This window comes from Catharus ustulatus, chromosome 9 (genome assembly GCF_009819885.2).
Source record: "Catharus ustulatus isolate bCatUst1 chromosome 9, bCatUst1.pri.v2, whole genome shotgun sequence".
Classification (NCBI taxonomy): Eukaryota; Metazoa; Chordata; class Aves; order Passeriformes; family Turdidae; genus Catharus; species Catharus ustulatus.
In genome coordinates, this window is record NC_046229.1 from 17,929,137 (window position 1) to 17,953,402 (window position 24,266).

Here is a 24,266-nt window from a genome sequence, read left to right on the forward strand (position 1 = left end):
AGAACTGATGCCTTAAAAACTGATATTGAAAGGTAAAATTACTAGCAGTGGATAGGAAGAAGGAAGGCTGTATCTAACTGCCTCAACAAAGCTTTATATAATACACTTGCACATCATTTCTGCCACTGTCTTTTCTCATAGAACTGGTTAAAAACACAAGGAAGAAAATCCAGATCAAACAACATCCTGCAGGGAAAAAAAAAGTGAAATAGGGAAAAAAGGCATCAAAAGCCTATTTATGTCACAAAAGCAAAAAGATGCAGTGATTAAGTACATACAGGAAGTAGGTCAGTTAGCAAAAAGAGAAAATTAAACTCCACTGGCAGTTTGGCTTTTTTCCCACACTTTATATTAACTGCAAAAGCTCTAAAAGAAAAAGTGACTGCAGATAGAAGATACTACAATCTGGGTCCAATACATAAGAAAAATAAAGATCTTAAAATCAAAGACAAACCACTCAAGTGCACTGTATGATAAAGTCTATCTTAACATGTGTCTTACAAACCTCCTGTGTGGAGCACCTACATCTAAACCAGCATATTTGGAAACTCTGAAAAATGAGGGCATCTGTTTTTAAGCTTTTGTCAGCAGGAAATGCTTAAAACTTAAGTACAGCAGGTACCCAAAGATTATTTTTTTTAACATCCAACAGAAGTTTCTATAATTTCACTGTAGGTGTCCTTTATGAACAGACATCCCAAATATAAATACTGAAAGAAAATAATTTGGGGACCTTAATTATGTCCTGTTACATGCAGAGATAAAACATGTAACTCCCATCTAGAAATTAAACTTATTCATAAACAAATTTGTTGAGGATTCCTTACTTTAATTTCAACTTGTTCTTCCATTTCTTTTGTCTTTATTGTAGTGTATTCTTTTTCTAGCCTAAAAATTAGAAACAGTAAATTATGATCAGAAACACTGTGGATAATTTACTTGTTGGTGTAATACCTAACAATAACAGTAGAACAGAGATACAGATTATTGATATCTCCTCTGAAATGCACTCCTGTAAATGCTTAGACTGGACCTAAAATTAAACACAGATATGAACAGACTGAACCAGCACTCTGAAGTGCAGGAGCTTCCTTGGATACATTACATTGGCAGCAATTTGGAGCTACTCTGTAATAACCCCTTTATGTAATACAGCCATCAATTCCATAGATTCAGTCAAAAGAAATCAGAGCTTGGAAAGCCTGGAAGAAAAAGATGCAAAGATATCTGAGAAAAATACCTTAAATATAAACCAATTTTAGCCTCTCCCCAGCAAACCAAATAAAAGGCTGCAAAAAAAAAAAACCAAAAAAACAACAAAAAAAACCCCACCCACAAGCTGAGATAACAATGCCTCTACAGAAGGCACATCAGGAAGTTCAGACTTGGAATGGTAGGATTTTCAACTACATACACTTGTACTGGTTTGCAAAGAAAATATTTTTCCTGAAAGCTTTGTTGTTACTTCTTTTTTAGAGAAGACTGCTCACTCTACTGATCATAGGCTGCTGACAGAAGAAAAAGATTGACAAATTCAGCTTGGAAGACCCTGGGCACAACCTGCAGTGCAACAATGAACATATGATAATTTATAACCAATAGGTGACCCACCAAATTTAACCCTGACAAATCATACAGTCTGCAGCTTAGCTAACCAAAACAGAATTTACCAAAGGCAGAAGAGACATGCAACTAACCTTAACAACAAGTAGTGATATTGTCAAGATTTCAAACCCCAAATGAAAGTTTTGCAGTTGTCAATGCTACTACAAAGTTTTAACAACACTAATTTTGACTACAAATGCTCTCTTTAGCACTGATTATTTTTCCAGTTCCTGAGAAATAAAATCTTTGGAATTTAGGTCAGATCATAAAAGTTTCATCTCCTTTCCCTGCTTCACCTTAAAAAAACCAAAAACCCCCAACAGAAAACCATCCCCTACCCAGCCATCCTATTATTCAGTTCCTTTTTACAGAAGTGCTGTAATTCCCCACAACTTGCAGTTTTCTTCAAATGCTTTTATAGTTATTTTTGTAAATGAGATATAGTTTTACTATATTTAAGAAAGAAAAGCAAATACTACTTTAGAACAATTTTTTTTTTCAGACAGAACTTCAGTTTTAACTGTTTAAATTGTATAAAATCCCCCAAAATACAAAGATGGTAAGTTCAAAAGGAATCACTGAATAACAATTCTTAAGGGTAGACAAACAGTAACTCAGCAACAATATAATCTACTTTCTCAAAATGTAATACCTACTTTTTCATCTTTTTTGCATTGTATTTGACTTGGTAAGATGCTTGGATTAATTTGTCAGGACCACTGTCAAACTGATGTGGAATGACCTTTTGAAAGTGCTAAAAGCAATCAGAGCACAAGATTACATATAATTAACAGCTGCAAGGAAATATACACACACTACACATTTCAGGTCTCTTAAAATTATTATAACCATAGCTTACCTGTAACATTCCTTCCATGTCAAGTTGCAGTAATTCTGCCTGGTTCATCTGAAGTAATGCTAAACCTACTCGAAATACTATCTCTAAACCCTGAAAAGAGAAGTTAAAAAATATCCAATATACCCAATATTCATGGCATTGTCAACAGTACAGTTTTTTTACTATTTACTAACACTGGAAATTTCACCCAAGTAAGCACAAGTAAAAGGGCTTCTGAAAAAATCTCTAAACAAGCTGCTTATGTGTTTCTTTTTTTGTTCCAAGGACAAGCAGTCTGGCTATTTGTCCTGGTGCCAGACATCTCCCTCAGAGAAGTTAGTGATGAGGCAAAATCTCAAGTGACAGGAATTCTCTAGGTCAGCTCTATCAACCATTTTAAGTACATCTAGTAGAAAAATCCCCAGTACTTGTCAAAAAAAAGCTAATTTAATTTCAGGCACAGGACAGTGCAGTTAAACTACTGGGGGAAAAAAAAAATAAATAAAAAGGAATGTCTCACTAAATACCCCATCTTGAATTTTCCTGAGGGCACCCACCTTTGACTTACTGCTTTCTAACATTAGACTGCAGAGCAAGCATAAGCTATGAGTGGTTACTGGTTACAATTATGCAAAGCTTTAACCCTAAACACAGCATAGGTGTCTTTGTGATAATGACACCGAATAATTCCCTAAATTTCTTTGCCACTGATCATAATCTGGACAATAAAAGGAATTTATACTTCCTCTTCTTGGCTTGCATATGCCCAAGGAACTTTAACTTTGGTCCAAAAGCAGCTTTAGTTTCCACTACAAACTCACCATAATCCTGAGGAATGGATGTCCCCACTGCATGCAATGCTAATGCACTGCATCCAGAAAGAAAAGGTTTGGGAACACTTCAACAGGCTTAGAGCACAAAGATACACACAGCATCAACATTCAGTGACTTAGTTGCTCTTCCTTGACAAACTGCACACACAGACACCTTCCCTTAAAATAATCTGATAAGCATAAGAAATAAAAAGCAAGACTAGGAGATTTGTCCATCATGATGGGATTCATACCACTACTTAAATAACTGCTTTCAACAGCTACTCTTCAGATATAACATGTGTCTACTACTTAGTAGTTACCTCAGACATAAAGATATCAAATATCCTCGTTGCAATCGGTAGTGGAAAAGTTGTAAGGAATATAGTTAAAAACCATGACGATGCATACATAGAAGTGTGAAAACTCTGAGACTGAAAGTGCACATAAAGCTCTGGAAGATGTTCCTGGAAAAAAAAGAGGAATAAAATACACAAGTATGTTGAGCTCCTGCTTGTAGTTTTGGTGCAGACATGTTTTTGACAAATTTAGAATACAAGAAAATAATTCATAGTACAGATAGCAGCTGTCTGTACTAGCAACAGGACTAGGAAAGATATGACTCATCCTTATCGAGAACCATGCAACACAAGTCCCAATACTGAATGCCCTATAAAATGTCTACCCTGCAAAGCAGATAACAAAATCACTTCCTGATCCTATGGGGAAGTCAAGCTTCTAAGTCCCTGAGTGATATCTAGAATGGCCTACTAAAAAGAGCTGACAAAGTCTAAGACTATGTGATATTTCACCCCGATCATCATACTAGAAACTGGATCGCAAAACAGAAACCTGTTTTTCTCCATCAGCCTGAGCAGGAAGAACACCTGCATTCCAAATCTGACAACAATTTCAATTCTACAAATGAGGGTATCTACCAATTTTCATCCTTTAAGATACTATAAATTGACTATCAAGACTTTGACTTTCAGAGTCTTCAAACAAAATTAAACATTCATATGCTTAAACTGCAGCAACACAAATCCTCATGCTTCTGTGTTTAAAGCCAGTCACTGTCTGCCAAAGGTTTAAAAAAATTGCTCACATGCATTTACTTCTGCAGTTCTGAAACTAGTTATTGTCAAGAGTACAGCCTGTTAGCCAACAGACATGCCTGCTCTTGAGCTGTAACTCCCGAGTTCCTTATTAATAGTTACTGAAGAGCAAGTTTGATAAGATTTTGTATGTACCTGTATCATGCATTCAAACTGGTACATACAAAGGCCCAGTTCAGCCATGCTTGGTTTAAAGAGTTCTCGTAGTCTGTAATCTTGCATTAATTTAACAAACACACAGAATGCCTCTTCTTCTGGCATCTATATCAAAAATAAAAAAGTACAGTAAAAACTCTGGACAAATATAACAATATATCAGAGTAAAAGCCTGGGAGGATTTAGGGTTGGGTTTTGTGTGTGTGTGCATGTGCTTGGAGTGGAGTTTTATTTTTGGTTGTTGGTTTGTTTGTTTTAAGGTTTTTGTTTTGTTTAAGGGATTTACAGCCAATTACTCCAAAGAACTTTTGTATATATTAAATTCTAGCAAATAATTTCTAGACTAAAGGAGGACTGAAAATTTCTTACTATATACCTTACTTTGTCATAAACCAAAAACCAATAATACAAAGGCAGCTTTAAGATAATCAAATCAAATGTGTAGTTCCATTTGAACTCTGAGGAGGTTCCATGTAATAGAAGAGAAATGAGAATTTCATTTACTTTTGAAATATTACTCGCCAAAACAGCTTGCAAGCCTGCAATCCTACCTTATTTCTGAGAAGCAAATACATTCACACACTCCAATACAATATCTTGGCAAATAGATTGACACAAAATAAATCTCATTTCATTTCCAGACTAAACAGCTGCCCTTGACAACTCCATTGCAACAAAATCATGAAGAAAAAACCATTGCAAATTCCCAATAAACCACCACAGTATATTATGCATTCTAGCATGGATTTTAATGGTTCACATATTTTCAATATTTTTACCTGCATAAGCAGTAATCCAACTATAAAAGCACTTCCTTGACAGTATCCAACCTCACGATCCACCAAAGAGTAAGCCTGGGAAATAAAGTTAAAACTCTCAACAATTAAAACCTTTAAAAACTATTATTAATAAAAAGTAATCATAGCTCATCCTACTATCTTGTTAATACCTTATTCTTCCTCTCCCCAAATCCAAAAAGGGCAGACATCCTATCCAAAAGTTTTAGAAACTCCAGTTGTTACCTACTGCTACAAACTCCGTTCTCTGAGCTCGTACAAAGCTAAAATTAAAGGATACCTACCAAAAATACAGGCAGTTTTCAACTACATGAATTTGCCAAAAGATAAAAAACCACTGGCATACAAATCTCACAAAGTAGTAGTTTTATAGGAGACAGACCAGACAATGAAAGAAAGAGTCTTCAGAAAAAACATGTGTTGCGCTTTTATTTACAGATGGATTAAATGTAGTGATCTCTATGCAGGTGGCATCTTTGTTTTAGAGTTATGGAAATTGCTATGATTTGGAAACCTGCCAACTTTTCTGTTGAAACTATGTTCTATGGAAAGGTCTAACCTTCAAAATTTAACCTCTATTGAAGACTAAGTAATGCAAACAATGCTACATTGGCATTTTCATTTTGTGTCTGGGCACTGGAACAACTGTAGATTAGCTTATACCTGCCATTTGCTGCTGCCACGTGCACTTCAAAAATACCTGCAAACTGAATACTAGTTCTGATTGCCAATGTTCTTGTCTTGGGCAATGCTGTTTACTTCAATTCATGGCACACTTCATACCATTACACTATCAGCAGTTAGTGCATGAGTTTGTTTTAATGCCAACTTGGTTTTAACTTTGTGAGACATAAAAAAGACCAACTCAAGGAATGTCATCAAAACTAAAATGGGATTTGTTAAACCATTTGAGTGTCTATGGTTTAAAAAAACTTACAACACATGAAACTGGTGCAAGTTCTCTATATACCAGGCAATCCAAGCTGGTGCATGTTCTTGCTAATATATTTTCAAGGGCTGAAATACCAACTCACCTTCATTACGTTGAACAAGACCTCCTGCCCAAGGCTATCTTTTTCCTTGAAAAAATCATGTTCAGGGTATGTTCTAGCAATGTCCCTTCTTATTAATTTTTCACAAGGAGATGTCATTTTTAAAAGCTCTGAATACTGATCCTTAATTGGCATGCTTTGGGCACTGCATAAAAGTTGCCAAACAATTGCTCTGAAGTGATGAGGTATCCCTTTTCGAACCAGCTCCTGAGGCACAAAAAGACAATTTATATTTCCTGAAAATATTACAAAAAATAAACGTAGAGAAAACACAACTTCAGGTTCTTCACAATTTCAGAAAAAAATTTACATCATGGCAAAAAATACTTGGACAGTTTATAACACCAAATTTAGTGGGATTATTAAATTAACAAAAGTAAGCAGTCTCTGAATCCCTTTTAGTGGTTTAATTAGCTACTGAAAGTAGTCCCTCATCCATGGTAAACCATGTGAAAAACTGAATATTCAAATAATTTTATACAAGAACTTCCGTTAAACAGCAATGAATACAATTATGTCTGTATTTCATGAAAGATTACTTTCTTTCATGAAAGAAGAGAACACCCTTAGTAATATTTGCAGTAATTGAGAGCTAAGAAATCACTAACAATTACTTCCAAAATTGGCAAATGTCAAAAAGTAGAACTGACTGTAGCACAGTCAACTGCAACAAAGAATTTGCACAGTACAACTCTCATTTAACAAACTTAACAAGTTGTGTCTAATTTCTCTGGTGTGTCAGTATTTCCAAGTTATCTTTTAAGAAAGTATTTAAATACAATTTCAGACACTGGACCAAGAAAACATTAAGTTTACACCTACTAAATTAACTAAATTTACTTTATTTTTTTGAAAAAGGTCTGCCAGGTATTATACAATTCAAACATGCCCAGATGAGTACACCTAAGAACCTGTTCTTGTCCTTTAAGAAACCACAAGGACAAGTAGTCTTGGTGCTTGATCTGAAAACAGAGAGAAGCATTATTCAGGAATTTAACAGACTGTGTTGGTGGAACATTCTGTAACTAGAATAAGTCTCATCTAGAAGATTGTCTCTTCAAGACTATTTCCTTTTTGTACCTTAACTGTTATCAAGTATTCTGTCTCCTAAAGTCTGATTTCTTTCATTATAATTTATTCTGAAGCCAGAGTAGTCTCCTATTGCTCTTCTTCCTGTTTATTACACATATTTCTCCTACTTCTCCAACATTCCAATTAATTAACGCAACACCAATAACTTGCAAAGAGACTTTTGTTTCAAGTTCTGTTTTTCTTAAACTTGAATTCTGCTGCAGGAGTTTTGCATCACTGACCCCCACTTTCTAATATCCTTAAGCTCTCAATCCATCCTTCTTCAGAAACACCATAGTAATGCCACTCCAACAATTTCTCCTATCTACAACACAAAGGTGTTTTTCCTATAAGATTCCCAATTCCAAGACAAGAACCCTAACACATCAGCTTCACACAACTGTCTCTTTGTCAACAACACAACTGGACTGTGCATCAGTCATCCAAAGCCTCAAAGGCTACTAATAAAGCAAGAAACTTCTTGCTAATGCATTGTTAACATACCTGCTTAACAGAATAACAGAGTTAACCCCTCCAATTTTCCTGAAAGGAATGGCAGGAAAACACATCCTACTAGGCATGTCACGTGAACTGAACAGAAGGACTTCAGAAGTGCTCCATAAATAAGAAGCAAGTTCTGAAGTGGATTGAGAGATGTAAAGGATGGAACACATCTTTGGAGGAAGGTATAGACACATCTAAAACCTAAAAACCTTACCAGATTTCTAACAACCTAAGACCAGCTTTTACAGCCAGGACAAGGCACCTATGCTGCTACCTATGTACCTCATAGCACAATCAGTGAATAGGTGTGGAAGTTCTGATATTCCATCATAAATGCAGACTCACAGTTAAAGTCGACTTTCTACAAAAAAATACTGAGAATTATTTAACAGCAAAGGAAAACTTGGCTAGTTTTCAGTATGATATTAATCAGCAATATAATCAAATATTCCCTGAAAGTTAGTCAAATACTCCTCAAATTGTACTTGGCCAGCTGTAAAAACAAGTGATACTTGGGATACTTCAAAATCTTCAAACAAATTCTAACCAGATCTTCTTATTACCATCTCACTTTTCCTTTCTCTTGCCAGGTTCCTGTGGCCTTCTTTTCATGGCCTTTTGGAACACCTTTCAGGAACTGCTTTCCCTATGCAAGCAGAAAACCTTTAGTTCATTTTCTTCCCTTGTTTCCTCTCTCAAGTCATGTTCTCTCTTCACAACTGCTTCATATAAAAGATACTTTACTTTAGCCCATTGTTCTGCCTTCCCACAACCTATTCATAGACACACATTTCAAACTGTTCAAAAGACCCTGACACATTTGTATTCTGCACATAAAACTACAGACTACAGCCAATAAAGAACCAAAGCAGAACAGACTTGCCTACTAACAAAAAAATCCCACACTGTTTTGCTTGTGCCACTAAAACATGGATATTTTCAAGTGCACTAAATGCTTTTTAGTTTGAATTTAAAGTATAATTGAACTCCACTTCTGTACATAACCACAACTAACCGAGACTGGACACACTGGTCAAAGTTTATCCAATCCATCCAGGACTTAGAAACTATGTGTTCTTCTGCCTAAGGTCATCTCTGGGGTCAACATACTTGGCAAGCACAAAAACCTAAACTCAGTGTAGCCTTTGAGCAGAATTATCTGCTCTCCTACTAAGAATGCTTTAAAAAGAGAGTTGCTCAGTATACAGCAGCATAGCATACACGTACGTAATCACAGCATAAGCTATCAGATGCCCTTAAGTTGATTTTCAGTAATTCCATTTTTGGAAACATGAAGCTAATCACCCTTGTACTCATGGAAATCTCTCATCAGAGGTAAACTGAAAGCTTTAGTATTCAGGATACAGTAAATGCATCTGGTTTTCAGCAGGAGACATTTGCTGGGTAACAGCACATAGGAAGGTCACAAAGGAAGCACTAAGGCTTAGGGATGGAAAGATTCAACTGGAAGTTTGCACTACATATTTATTTTAAAAGAATAAGCCCATCACAAATATAAAACAGTATCACTTTTAACACATTAAAAATATATCCAGAAAACTGTTTCCAACTACTACCTTAACTTGCTTTTCTTTCTTTTTCCGTACATCTTCCCATTCATTCACAATCCTCCCCCACAGGATCCACGAGTCTTCTTCAAGATGGCTGAGATTGCTAGAAGCTGATGAACTAGATACAAGAGAAGATCCACTATTTCTTCTTGACCCATTTACTGATCGTAAGGATTTGCTATCTGTTTCCAAGAGTCTGCAAAGAAAGCATACAAAAAGCAAATTCAAGTTCTTCTAATCAAAGGATCACACTATTAATTGTTTTCTTGACAAAGAACGCACCCAGAGGTTCAGTGAAATGGTTTTACCAGCATTCATTTGGACTAAATGTGAAAAGAACTGCTCAATGTCACTGCTTTCTCTTGAGATTGCAAGTAAATCTGCAGACAGAATAGTTCACACTGCAGCATTTTAAGAAACAGATAAAAATGTCACCGTAGCTGTCATGCATCAGACTGACAAAGAAAACCTAAGGAAGTTAAATATGCTCAATGATAACATCAAACGTCAAAGAACTTTAAAAAATACAGTCATTTAAATGACAAAAAATTAGCCTCCTAGAAGTCTACCTGATTACACTTTTTAAAAATTGACAGTGTAAATAAAGACAGAACAATTAAAACCTTTGAAGTAATTTTAAAACAACTGACATTTGCTGCCAACTGTTCACAAATCACCATGGTGTTTTATAAATTCACAGGAGAAATCCCAGACCTACAGACCAAGGACAAGGCAAGACAAGTGCTTAGTAGAGCTAATGAAGATGTAATTAAAGTAAGGAGCTCACACGTGAGAACCTCTGGGGTTATCCAGCAGCAAAGTATAAATAAAGATGTGTCAAATGCTAGATGAGTTCCTGAGGAGGCTTCCCTGTGAGCTGGTTGCTGTGGCCATGGATGTGGCAAAAGGCAATGCTTTGTTTATCCTGAGCTAACACTGAGCCCCATAATCAGGGGAAATTTTTTAGACCGTATGTTAGGTAAGAGCAGGAACTCAGATTAATTTGAAAGTGTTCTGCTATACCAAGAGTATCATTTGTGCTTTAACTTCTAAGAATTCTAACATCAGTATGTCAGAGCCATGTGGTTGAACAATTTCTCAAAAATTACACAAAAGTTATTCCCCCAGCACTTCAGCAAGGTCAGGGTATGTTTTAGATATTTAAGAAAATATAACACAAGGCATATAGTATCTGAGATGGTATGGAAATCTCAGCATACCTACAATTTTTAAGCTCTCAGCTACAATGAAGATATTTATACTAGCTTTCCCTGTTCCCAGCTTTCACCTACTGGTGTTTATGAAAGAAAGGGAAAAAGTAATTTAACTAATGAAGACAAATAGTACAGTTTCTGCAGGAGTATGTTTTTTGGAAAAGAGTTAAATGGTAATACTTCAGAGAAAAAAAAAAAGCCTTTTCAAGACAAATTTAATATTCATTTGGAATTTTATTTTTTAAAAAATTCAAGTAAATTTCCATTTATTAATGGAATGCATAAAATCTAGTTTTGAAGAAAATACTTTTAAAAATCCACTTCAAATTTTTAGAAACCTGGCTTAGACTGTTCCATAATGAAAAATTAGTTTGAAACTTCTTTTCTCAATCCAAGGCAATCCTAACACCAAATTCAAAGCAACCACAGAGGAAAAAGCATAGAATAAATATTAAGATTATAAAAACAAGGTTCTAATGAGACACTTCCAGCTTTCACAGGTTTCTGTAGAAGTTACACTAAGTTTCTGCAATTTGACCTTACCTGGATAAACTCATTCTCCTTAGATTTGAAAACAGGAAGTTCTTTTCACAGTAAGTCGCAAGTTCTGTGACGTTTAGTCACTCTTTTCTTTCATTTAAAATTTATAAATGATTTACTAATGCCAAACAGTTCCACCAGGACTCTGGACTGAGCTTCCTCTTTATTCTGCAGGGACTTCCAGTATAATTAGATTACAGAATGCTACAAGACATAGCTTGAAACAATTTGAGTTCTTCCCTTTTCTAACTGTTACCTAATTCATATTCTCCTTCTGACATAAAAGCCTACAAAAAACCCAAAACCTTTACAAACATCCACAGCAGCAGTTCTTCCAGCAAGCAGAAAGAATGGTTCCCTGTGAACAGAGTACAATTGTCAACAAAGTGCCACTGTGCTAAACTGCAGATGCAAACTGTTCTGAAACTCCAGTGCAGCCAGCATAAGAGCATCGAATTTCAGTATTAAAGGGCAGTATCTCACCAGCAAAGATATACTTGATAGGGAAGCCTCTAAACAGAATTCACACACAAGACTAGTGTGGGACTAACAACATGTCTGGCTAAAATGAAATAAAACCAGACAAGTTTGGTTAGTTTACTCACTAAAATGAAGAAAGCTGACATGAGACAGAAAGCCCAAGCTCACATTCTTCTTTCAACGAGGCAGGTAGTCTGCCTGCAGGCCGTAATGAGAAGGCTGTAGATGTAAAGGCATTACACTCCAACATAGATAAGAAGTCCAAAGAACAGTTTGCCTTTCAAATACAAGTTCGTTGCTTTGTCAGGAACACACTGAAAAGCCTCAGATTAAATGCAAATTAGCTTTCTTAAAAGTGCTATTTAACCCCTTTTTTTGCTTCTTTTGATGACTTTTCATTTGCACAGCAAAAATTACGTGGAGTTCATCTTCAAAGGCAAGGAAGAGCATATGAGGTGATTCTAGAAGCTTCCTTCTACTGTCAAAATCTGGACAGATGTATCAAATTCCCTTCAAATTGTGCTGCTATCAGGTTGCAGAATGCAGACATGAAAGAAGACATGCCAGGTGACACACAGGCATTGTCTCTCCTCCCCCCAGTTACTGTCTTCCTCCACTGGAAGTTACTACTCTCAGAAGTGACTCAGTAAAGAAAAAACAAACAAATATACAAACCAACAAAAACAAAACCCCAAACCAAACAACCCCTCCCAACCAAGAATAATATTTTTAAAAAAAACATAAACAAAAAACCACACACAAAAGCCACCAAAAGCACCACCAAAAGAAAACCAACAAAAAGCAACTCACCTCCCTAAACCCACCAAACCAAAAAAAAAAAAAACCACCAAAAAAAAACCCAACCCAAAAAACCTCCAAACAAACCAAACCCAATCAAAAATAAAGTACTTGAACTGCCTCATTGCAAAGGCCAGCACACTCACAGAAGCTGCAACAGAAGCTAGTTTGAGCTAAATTATCAAACCTTGACTTCACTACAGCTCAGGGATAGCCATCTCCAGTAGGTAACAAAGCCCTGTGGCTACCTGCCAAGTCTAAAAATCTACTTGGAGCTCAAGTTGTTTAGAGCCAACCTCTCAAAAACTATTGAAACTTACTGTTGGAGTAATATGTCAAAATATTGTCAAATATAACCAGATTTTGCAAAAGGACAGATGACTTAGGAGTTCTGCCTCAAAAGTGCAAATGAGTATGGCTTCTAGAAATTCAGCATTAAGAAATTATACCGTCCAATTTCATTTCTTAGTAACATTTTGAATTTGCATCACTGTGCACATCAAGAGTAATTGATCCACCTGAAATTTGCATCTTGAATTGTACATGGTGCAGATAAATAGGCACTCATGGAAAGATTACCATGAAAACTGTTACTTACTATATAAAAAGGCAAGATGAACAGAAAAAACTGATTAGGAATTTACTTTTAATTAATTTAAGGTACTATGCATCTAGAACCACAAGTGTAACAGCAGGAAGGCAGCTGAACACAGTTCTGTCTCTGTACATAGCAGGTTATGTAGCTGAAATGAGAACTGGATAAAAGTGGGAAAAAAAGAATTGAGAGATATTTAAGATTTTGAGAAATTAATAGATATTATAGTTATGATCTTGAAGGTCACATGGTTATATACAAGTCTCATCCCTGAGATACTCTGCTTTAAACTGGATACTAAAAGTCAGAGTAACTTCTTACTATTAGAGGCAGCTATAAACACTCCTGTAAAACCAGGAGAGAAAAACACCTTTTAGAGTTCCAAGAAATACAACTTGCAAAAACACAGCACAAAAATACAAATTCATAAACCTTTGGGTTTTCAAATTGAAGTGTTATGCCATCAGATTTTAACTAATTCCCCTTTAACAGCCTCTATAGTACAATCACAATAAACCAATTTTAGTGTCATTACTGTACTTTGAAGAGCAAGGAGTTTTCCATTCACCTGTTCTGTTCCTCAAGTTTAGCGAGTAATTCCAAGTCGTCTGGGCTCAGTTGTGTTGGTGAGGATGGTGACAGGGCGGGTGTGGACAGGGTGGTGGAGGGGGATGTGGTGTGCAGGGAGGCAGATGGGCTCGCCACCTGGCTGGCCATTTGACTGACAGTGTGTGATACTGTGTTCTTCACCCATGAGAGAGTGGAGCTCAGCTTGCCTGCAACCTTGTCTGTCGCCACCTGTATTGGCAAAAAGAAGACGATGCAAAAGTTGTCCTTTTTAAACTCATTTTTTTCCAGCAAACCTGCTGCATCAAACAAAGGAAAAATATACAATATGCACAAAGCAACACTGAGATTATTTATTTCTCCAGGACCCCAAGGCTGTCAGAAGTAACACAAGCATCACCAGCAAAACAGTATTATAGAAGTAACATGCAAGTATGTTGCTAATCCACAAAGACAAACCCGGAGAAACTCCTGATGTATACTCACAGAGCTCATCTCTGCAGTACAGAAATACCACAGGATCCAGGATCAGCTCCGACTTCCCATTATAAAAATAAATAGAAATAAAAACTTATTTTAAAACATCTTGATAAACTAAAATAATGGCACAGAAACTGTAGAAATATAGAAACAATCAACTACTTTACTGATAGACACTAAAGCAGAACATCAGTGTAACTCCCCCCAGACCACCCACTGCTCACCTTCACTAATCCCTATAGTACCAGGACCAGGGCATCACACTGCTGCTTGCCTCTTTCCTTTCCTCGCTTTCTCTTCAGGTCATTCCTACAGCAAGTGACCTTGACCCCAGTCCCACTGCCAGTGCCTGGACAGACCCCAAGGTTTTGGGGAAAAAGCAAGAGGTGCTGCTAGAGTCAGGGAAGCAGTGGGCTCAGGAAAGCCAAGGTTAACTGGTGCTGATCATTGTCTGGTGCTGCTTCTTGAGCAGTGCTATGGAAAGAAGAGCAGCTGTTGGGGCATCTGCCAGTGAACCCCTCACTACAGCATCCCTTCAGCATCTGAAAACGTAAGAGACTTTGACATACAGGAACTCAGAGTTCAATCCTTCCCCAGCCCAACTCAGAGGAAATCCAGACGCACCTTAGAGGAAGAGCTAGCTGCCTAGCACATGTTAAGACTTGGCAAAACCAAGGCTAAAGAGGAACCTCTGAAGTAGTAACTTCAGTCCTGCTGGTAACTATTTATTTTGAACTTTGCTGATTTCCTCAAAACACTGAATTACTCAATGCCACAAACAATTCTGCAGTACAGCCTATAAATAATTACTAAGATACTAAAGACACTGAGCTACAGCAAAAAAAATCCCTTCCCAAGGTCCTCCAACAGAATCCAATTAAAGCAAAATTTCAACTGAAATAAAAAACTCCATTTCATCACACTGTGCATTTATCTGAAGCCCAATAGATAAACTGACTGCTGAAACAGAAGCTTTTATTTGGATACAATGCTACAAAGAACTTCCTTGTCAATCAAATCCAGCAGTATTTTATTTTCACTTCATATCAAAAAGAAGATACACTGAATGCCTTCAGAAAACAAGAGGAACAACACCGGCCAAAGCAAAACAAGTGGTACTCAACCATTCCACTTGCTCTCCAATAACAACATGACACCTAAGAGCTCTCCTAGAGGAATGTTTAACATTCATTTTGAAAATGGTATCAAATTTTGCTAGAAGTCATCAGAGGCAGAGATGCAAACCACAGGTGGGGGTAGTAAGATACCAACATAAGCATCAGGAAGGTTCCAGTTGGTTCTTGTCACTATTGGACAGCAAAAGTCAGGTATATAAAAAGGAAGAAGAAAAAAAACTCACAACAACCCAAAACACAAAGATCCCAACACATATCTTTTAAATGTAATCTTGGGAAAAAATTGTTTCCAACACTAGCATTTGACATCATCTTTTATAAAAGAAAGGAATAAAAATTACTAGAGTTTCAAAATTCTAAGTTTAATACATACATTAATATTTCATTCAGTCTATATCCTTCATTTGCTATTGCTATGAAAGGATAAATTACTGCTGTTTCACTTTGAATAAAATCCCATTATAATGAAGGTAACTCATACATCTCACTTAAGACTGATTATTTTCTCAAAGGCTTTAAACTGCTTAAAATATCACAAGTAATGCAACTATTCCAAAAATAAATGCTGGCAGAAACAGGGCCAATCTTAACACAGTAAAAATGACTGCCATACGCAGCAGGCTTTAGGAGTCACTTGCTCTAAGAATCTTAGGTATAAGGATTAGAAAAGCAAAGATTTTGAGTAATACCCTATGTGGTGCAAACAGGAAGAAAAAACATACATTCAATTTTTACCTTTTCACAAAATAAAGTAACTGGGAAGACTTAAGGCATAAAACAAAATTCAAGGTCAATCTGGTGTATAAATGATGCAGTTTACACTGTACAGTAAGAGAGCTGAAGGGAGGTGGTGTAGGGACAGAAATCAAGATCTTGCTAACATTCATTCACCAACATATCACTGGACATTAAAAAATTAACTCAAAATTGTGAAGAAGCCAATTATGTGAAGAATATTAAAAAGTATGGTCAAGAAAACCATGCAAGACAGCAGTTCAGTCACTCAAAACAATGTGCCTAACAATACTGTTTCTCAGGGCAGCTCAGAGGTGCATTAGAATGTATCAGATAATTAGTACCCCAAAACTATTTCTAGTCAGCTATCTGAAAACACTGACACAGAGCAGGCAAAGAACGCAACTGCCAAAAGCAAATGTTTGAAGATCAAAAGGCTCACAGTGAAATTTGCATCAAAAACACGTGAAGAATTTGGGGGAAAATAGTTATGGCAGTCACCTAGGGCCAAGCTAAACTAAGAAAAACACAATTCTGATCTACAGTTAACTAGTCACATCTATATCTTTTTTGCCAGGCTTTTCCAGGTTTCCTAAGTATCTAAAGCCAGCTCTCTCAACTTGTCAGCATTAGCAAAGACTCCTGAACCAAGACACGAAGGTATTAAGCTACGTGTTCATCATCCATTTCCCTAAATAGGATACAGTAAAAGGATTTTTCATATTTCATCATTTTACCTACCTTAATTTCAAAATTTGTAACAGTGGCAGAAGATTTTTATGTCTGTGGCTCTAGAAAACTGCCTCCAGGACCCAATACATATCAGAATACTAATTATAAGTAATATGCACAGTTTTTAGCACTTATTTCCTCTGTGTGGTTTTACTCAAATATGAGAACAAATTGGTATTTTGATGAGAAGTGGAAATAAAATAGTCTAATTTGGAATTACAATGTCCAAGAAGTCAATTATAAAATACCAGGATTTTTGAAAGTGAGTATATAGTGTCAATAGTAATTTTAGGGAGTTGATTTTGCTTGTTTCTTCTAAGTATATCTTTTGTTTTGGTTCCCTTTAAATACTAACATGCAAACAGAACTTAGTCTAAATTTTAATAGAAAAATCACTGGCAATAAAGTAAATTGTTTTGATGGTAGTTTATTAGTAACAATGACTCGCTTCAGGAAAGTATGGAAATAGCAGTTACATTTGTTGAGCTGATTCTAGTGATGTGGAAAACATGGAATACCAACATTAACATGTAAAGATTTAGTTACTTGAATTAATTATTTTACCAAATTTAAGATGCAAATCTATGGTTTGGTTTAATTATTTTTCCTCCTGTGAAGAGTAATGCACCAGCATTCCTATGGACACAGAGTATACCTGCCTTCTCAACTCTTTACCTTCCCCTTAATAAGGACTGAAAATCCCTGCTATGTCACCAGCTTTCCAATTCCCTGCACACCGTTCCAGCCAACAGCACACTGTTCTTGCTATCACTAAACCACCACTGCTGCCTCCCACCTTTCTGCTGACAACCCCTGCAACAAGAGATCTGTCACACACCAAGACAACACGGACACACAGCACACAAGTGATTCCTACTGACTCCCAGGAGATCAGCACCCCTCCTCTGAAAACACAAAGGAGAGAATTACAGAGAAACTGGGGCTCCTCCAGTTACAAACCACAGTGGCAGCAATGAGAATACATTTAGTATGAATGACAGCAGATAGTTTCACTGTCTGGAACTAGTTTCACTGGGCATCACCAACTCCAGCAAACACAGGAATGTCTGTGTGAACATGTGGTTTAACCTCTCTTCTTTAGAGATGTGATTTTGCTTAACACAATATTCTGGAAAGACTCAAGAAACAACTCTCATTAAATCTTTCATCTTTGGGGGTTTTTTGACAGTATCCTCAAGGCTTTCCCAAACAAGTGTTTCTTTAAAAAGCTGGTTATTATTATTTTAACAGCTACATCTGCAGGCCTGCACCAGTGTCTGATTCTTGCCTGCAGGAACGATGCTCTGCACTTCAGTTACAGCGTCCTTCCCTTTGCGACTATTCCTTGCTGTGGAAAAGAAATTGTAGTCATGTGCTCAGCTGTTTGCAGCAGTAACAAGGACAGCCAGATAAACCACAGCGCCCCTCCAGTGATCTTAGCTAGGTCACAGTGGTAAATCCAACTACACGAGACAGGACTTTTGGCGTCACCCTCGCCCCTGACTGCCGGAGCCCTGCCGCTCGCAAAGCCGCTCCAGCCTGGCGCTCCCCGCAGAACGCTGCACACGGAGCTCCAGCCCAGCCTGCTTCCGATCCCAACACTTCCAGATCTAGGCGAGCTCTCCACCCACCCCTGTTCAGCTAACCAGCCCAGGCTGGAACTCCCCAGTGAAAAGGATTTTTTGCTCAACTCATCTCAGCCAGTTTTTCAACTCTGCAAAGAGAATTGGTTTTCTTGTTATTCCCAGCATTTTTTGGATGCTGAAATCCAAGCTACCTTTAAAGAGTACAAAAGATAACCTACATTGGCTGGGATGTATGCCAAACCAGCAAAGAACATCATGAGGATGCTGAAGCTACTACTAATTATTATTGATGTGTGATCAAAAATAGAATCAACCGATTTTAAAAATGTGCTTTTTCTCGGGAGGGGAATCACTCAAGAACCTGCCAATTTATCCAAGATTTTGAAAAGAAATGCCACTTCCAGCCCACTCCTGAGACACCAACCCCTTCCATTGAAGATGGCTGGAGACAAGCAGGCAGGGGCACATCTTCCTTACCCTGCACAGGAGGACACAGGGAACTAAGCAGGCATCTCCCAGCTCCAAAGTAGGCACACTCATTCAGGCTCCCAGTGCTATTAACAGCTACACAAGCCAACGAACCCAAGCACAGGAACAATTCATTGGCATCTGCCTGCCTAAAGTCATGAGATACCTCCTAAAGAAACGTGTGAATTTTGAGTTGGAACATACTGATCTTTAAAAAGATGGAGGGACACAAAATACAAGACCCAGTTACCAAAAGCTTTGTACTCTTATGCAGTTTCTATCGGGAAAACAGAATTACCAGCAATTCTCAGCCACCTGATGATCAATCAGGTAAGACACACACCTGTCTGTTACATCCCCTAAGATACTGCAAAGACAATAAATGTTTATATTGATACTAAACAGATGATATGTGGCATATATATATATATCAACTAAAATATATAAAATTCAGTGTCTCAACTTTATGTTTAGTATCTTTAATTAGCTGATGATTACAGGGCTTTATTACTAAAAGGACTACAATACTGTGTTTACTTTTCCAAATTACTCAAAGGAATATTACAATGAGGCTGCATATAAAGTATTTTAAGTAAAGCCAGCTAAAGGTAGACTGCAACATTCCACATTATATACAAATGTATAAACCACTTTCCCTGAGAATACTCAGGTAATGTGCAGCACCTTACAGAAGGCCTAATTATGTTAGCACTCCGTATTTGCATTCACCAGACAAAATCTGTTTTTTCTTAAGAAGTCTATTTAGATTTCTTTTAAAAAGCTATTTCACCATACATTTTGAATTTGCTTACTACCTTTTTCATGCATTCCTCTGAGGAATATTTGTGTCAAAGAATTATATCTTGATATCTTGATTACCCTAAAGATTACAGATATCTTGAAATACTGTCTCAACTATTCTTACCATATGATGAAGTAAAAATAACTGCAAGCCTTACACAAACATTACTGTATATATCATTTACTTTCAGCAATTTATTCTCTTCATGAAAAGAGAAAGAAATGGGAACTTCCAGAATACAGGAAGTAATCTCCATACTACTCTACATATAAAAAGAAGTCTGACATAATTGGGACTGAAATTGTATATGTGGTTTTCAAGCCAGTTTTATAGCATTCCATAGACCCAGTCTCCCTCCTGCTTCAAAGTTAATAGCATTCTAATATCTGCAGAACAAATTAAACCAACTCAGCCAATGACACATGCAGAAGATGCAGGTGGTGAGTCAGCCTGCTATGACACTCCCTGACAAGCAAAAAATCCTAATTCAGGACTCAAACATGGCTTCACTGGAAACTCCATTTGGATCTTTCACTATAAACTCCATTTGGATCTTTTACACTGAAAATTCATATAACTGATTTCTGATGAAGCTTGATTAAGAAGTCCTCACTTATCCTCATATTCCTGATTTTTCTTGTAATGTCACCTAACAGTAGTCAGAAATATCATGGCTACCCTTCCCTAGCTTTTATTTCACTCAATACACACTAGCTCTCCAAATCTTCCTGAAACAAAAGAATAAAGCAGTCTAACATTTTAGATTATATAAAATTTAGGCAATCAAAGCTTTAAATAGCATCATTTCTTAAAACTCATCATCTGACTAACATGTCATGGGGTTTTGATGGTCCCAGAGAAACCTGAAGTGGAAGTTCACATGCACAACTAATACATAAGGTGCTTTAAAAGGAATTTCATTAGAAACATCGTAGCAACCCACTAAAGGTTGAAACCATTGCTCAAAGTCATACGAGTATCATTTCCATCACTGACCGAGTTGTACTAAATTTCATTTCTTTCCAAGAACAATTCCAGGTTTTTAATTACCTCTGCAGTCCAGTGGGGTTTACAGTCCATCAGGCATTGTCCCAGTGTGCTGAGAAGACAAACCACAGTGCTTTTGCTGACACTATCTTCTGTCCATCTAGAGATAGTCCTTAATCAGAAAAAGTTTCACATCTGACACAGGAATGTAACAGCCTTCAAGAAACTGAGGCCTTCTTTCCAGGGAAAAGAGCTAGATACAGTGCTTTTGTACTAAAGATGGCTGAGAGCTCCTCAGAGAAAATACAGATGGACCTTTAACAGAAAACTTTCTTTGTTCTCTTAGACCTCAGTCTGGAAAATTCCTTTGTATTTGAGGTTCAGCACGTCAATAGCACACACATATACTTGAAGGACCATCCCCTTGGCTAGCAAAACAGAGGGAACAATCAGATTAATCACTTAAAATAAAATCAACTATGTCAAGTTTTTTTATGCAATAGATTGGAACATTTAGGGGTTTTGTCTTTTCAGTAAAATGCAACTCCATTATTTAACTGGAGTTCAAGTATTATCAGGCACTTACAAAAGAGTAACACACTCAGAAGCACATATGTTTATAATTATAGCTCCTTTCTGCAGATTTTATTTTCCTACTCATTCCTCAAAGCCTAGCTTCCTCCTAGAAAGGAGGCAGATCTAGCATCTACACTACATTAGGACAAAAATAAACTGAAGTACACAAATGCAGTTGAAGTTACTAAAAGCATAAAGTCCATATTTTGGAAGTGAAACAATTGAGTTCTATTTTTAAACACTCACTGACCCTTAATCAAAATCAATGTTTTTAACACAACTCTACATTTTAAAAGGATTCAAAATTTACAAACAGTTAAATTGATAAGTTTAAAAGGTTTTAGTATCTGACACATGAAAACATACCATTCCATTCAACTTTATTTATGTACTTGCAGCTCAAGAATTTTCTAGGTCCAATTCTCCTGTTTACAGAGACCAGATAAACTTATGTCACAATGTACAGGTTAGAACCAAAATGCTCATCTCACATTTACCAAGCTGTGCACAGTTCCCTTCCCAAAGGGATGTATGAAATGAGACTTACTGGAGAAACCAAAGGACATAAGCATGTCCCTTGTGCAATATGGTAACACTTAAAACTTCACTCATTAACTCCTAGAACTAAAAAAAAAAAAAATACATGGCAGAGGTTGGTGAGACCGTCACCTTCAGGATATTCCTCTCCTTCAAATGATCAGCTAAAAGGCCAACTTTCTATCAGTTACACTCAAGAGTGAAAGTTTCTAAATGACTGACTGGTCACCAGCCTTTCTTGTGAGCTACAACTCATTGCAACCTGCAGCTGCTGACAGACAAGAAACAGAATGTATAAGTTGCAGCAGTGAGAAGCATAACTAATTAGTAATTTCCACACAGGAAAGGTGTCCAAGCTATTCTGTAAACAGAGCAGATATAAACACAGCTGCAAACATCAATAGCCAATTCTTTTAATACAATCCATGCCAACATCTGTGGTCCTGCAGTAGTATTCCATTTTGCCCACTAATTTACTTACCATAGCCATGACTTGCCTCCACAAGCACTTACAGCATAACTGGAAGCAGTGAATTTCTGTGCTGTGGAAGGGTCTCCCTCCATGTTATTCAAGTCTGGAATAGTGCTCCAGAAGCCTTCTTTGAGCACAGCACAGAGAAATCTAATTTTCCTTAGATATTTAATAGAGAAAAGGGAAATGGCTCTTCAGAGAAATGATGTGTCTGCTCATCATCAAATGAAGTCAGTTATGTTCTGATTAGTTGGCCACTCACTTCTGCACTTTTATTTGGAAATAAGGGCCTGTTTACTTCTTTCAAAACAGCCTACTAGGGGAAGAACACAAAGGAGACCAATGAAACCCAGGTGATTTTTGGAGCCACCCTGACGCCAAAAAGTTCATGTAAAAATCCCAAGTCCATTTTAACACAATGTCTCTCATTATGGAATTTAAACTTGCTTTTGTAATCTTGTCTTTGGAAAGACTGATCACAATTCTTTCTCTAAAAGGCTGGGAAATACTAAGACTTCAGCTAAACCCATGAAGTTCCACCTGTAATGCATTCTGATGGAGTTAAAAATGACTTTTCTCATTGAATACTGAGTTTCAACTCTGCTGTTTCAGACAGCATAGAAGCTGGAATTTCTTTTTACTGTGCCTGGAAGTAGTTCACTGCTTGAACTACATATAATCAAGAAGAATGCATGAAAAGTGAGAGACACGAACTACAGTGCACGTTTAAAATGTTAGGTTTCAGCTAGCTAGTAAGTTCTTACATTCACTTTAAGTGACATTTCACAGTTCTAGTCTTCTACAACAAAAATTAACAGTAAGCTCCTCTAACATCTTCTTAGCCACGAGTGCAGGGTTAATTTATGGCAGCAACAATCCATTACTGAAAAACTGACCCCATCTGCCATCCTGATGAAAACAATGAAAAAAATGCATAGTTAATGCAGTATAAGATACTGATGAGTCAGAACTCTAAGAACATGTTATGATGTAATCAAACAGGTATTTAATGCTATGCTAACAATCACTAAGATTTAGTCATGACATTAAGCCATAAGAAAACTCTGGAGTTTGGGAAGATCAATAGTTTACCATATGGCAGAACCCATTAATATAGCCTATTACCAAAATACTACATTTGGATTTTTCTTTCTTTCTTCTTTTTTTTTTCCAAAGGATTGAACCATAGAAGCAAAAACAATACTGGTCAGACAAGATGTAACATAACCCATCAGAGACAGGTAAAGTTTGTTGAGGCAAAAGAACAAAAAGATATTTGATGATGGCTTTTGGCTGCTTTCCAAGTTGGAAATTAGGGCAAAATAGGTGTCCACAGTCATTCTATATCACACCACCTTACTTCTTGTCCAGAATAAAGACTCCAAATATACAGCTGCCTCGCTGGGACTGGGGAGGATCACTTCTACGGACAATTAGCAAACAAAGTTGACTGTCACACTGCCAACATCATCCCTGTCATCAGGACTGAAAGGAAATCCATTGCCTGAACTCTGGAGCAGGCTCAACAATTCCTAGGCTGTCCCCAAAACACCACTTGATGGCTGAACTGAATAGTTTCCAGAATTCTCAGAAGTTAGACAACATTAAAAGTAATTAGGGAAAAGTGACAATTCACTAAACCACTTCTGCTGCTCTGAGCAGATGGTTTCTGTGCACATACATAGGACAAAAACACATCACAACTGTGTATAAAACGAGCAGAGGCAGAGCCCAGGCACCATCCATCACCAACTACCCATTTCTTGCAACCAGCACTTGCTGGAGAAGGAAACGATGCGATGCACAGGCGCTTGAGCGGAGATCACTACAATGAAAGCAAGATAGTATTCCCAAATTAAAGGAATCCAAACACTGGCAACACATGATGTTGAGTGTGACAAACACAGGAGGCATGAATTCAGCATGCTACCTACAAACTGCAGTGACATATTCAAGAACTTCAGAGAAAGCATTTAACAACTCAAAATTACATATTACTATAATATTTGCTATTTGCCTTTTCTAAAACTGTTACCATTT

The 24,266-nt window shown here is 37.0% G+C and overlaps 1 protein-coding gene across 8 annotated transcripts in view; it reads right to left on the reverse strand.

Annotated features, from left to right (window-relative positions):
* The window catches only part of EVI5 (ecotropic viral integration site 5), a 76,873-nt gene that overhangs the window by 47,287 nt on the left and 5,320 nt on the right, over positions 1-24,266 (reverse strand). For 7 of the 8 annotated variants that reach the window (XM_033067108.2, XM_033067109.2, XM_033067106.2 and 4 more), the window contains exons 2-10: positions 13,717-13,946; positions 9,528-9,717; positions 6,358-6,582; positions 5,306-5,380; positions 4,506-4,631; positions 3,579-3,722; positions 2,465-2,554; positions 2,262-2,359; positions 828-888 (exon numbers count right to left, since the gene is read on the reverse strand). In XM_033067108.2, the coding sequence (XP_032922999.1) occupies positions 828-888; positions 2,262-2,359; positions 2,465-2,554; positions 3,579-3,722; positions 4,506-4,631; positions 5,306-5,380; positions 6,358-6,582; positions 9,528-9,717; positions 13,717-13,865 (1,158 nt within the window). In that variant the 5' untranslated portion in view covers positions 13,866-13,946. Of the gene's footprint in view, positions 1-827; positions 889-2,261; positions 2,360-2,464; positions 2,555-3,578; positions 3,723-4,505; positions 4,632-5,305; positions 5,381-6,357; positions 6,583-9,527; positions 9,718-13,716; positions 13,947-14,201; positions 14,260-24,266 lie in introns of those variants that run through there. The other variant, XM_033067103.2, reaches the window with a different exon arrangement.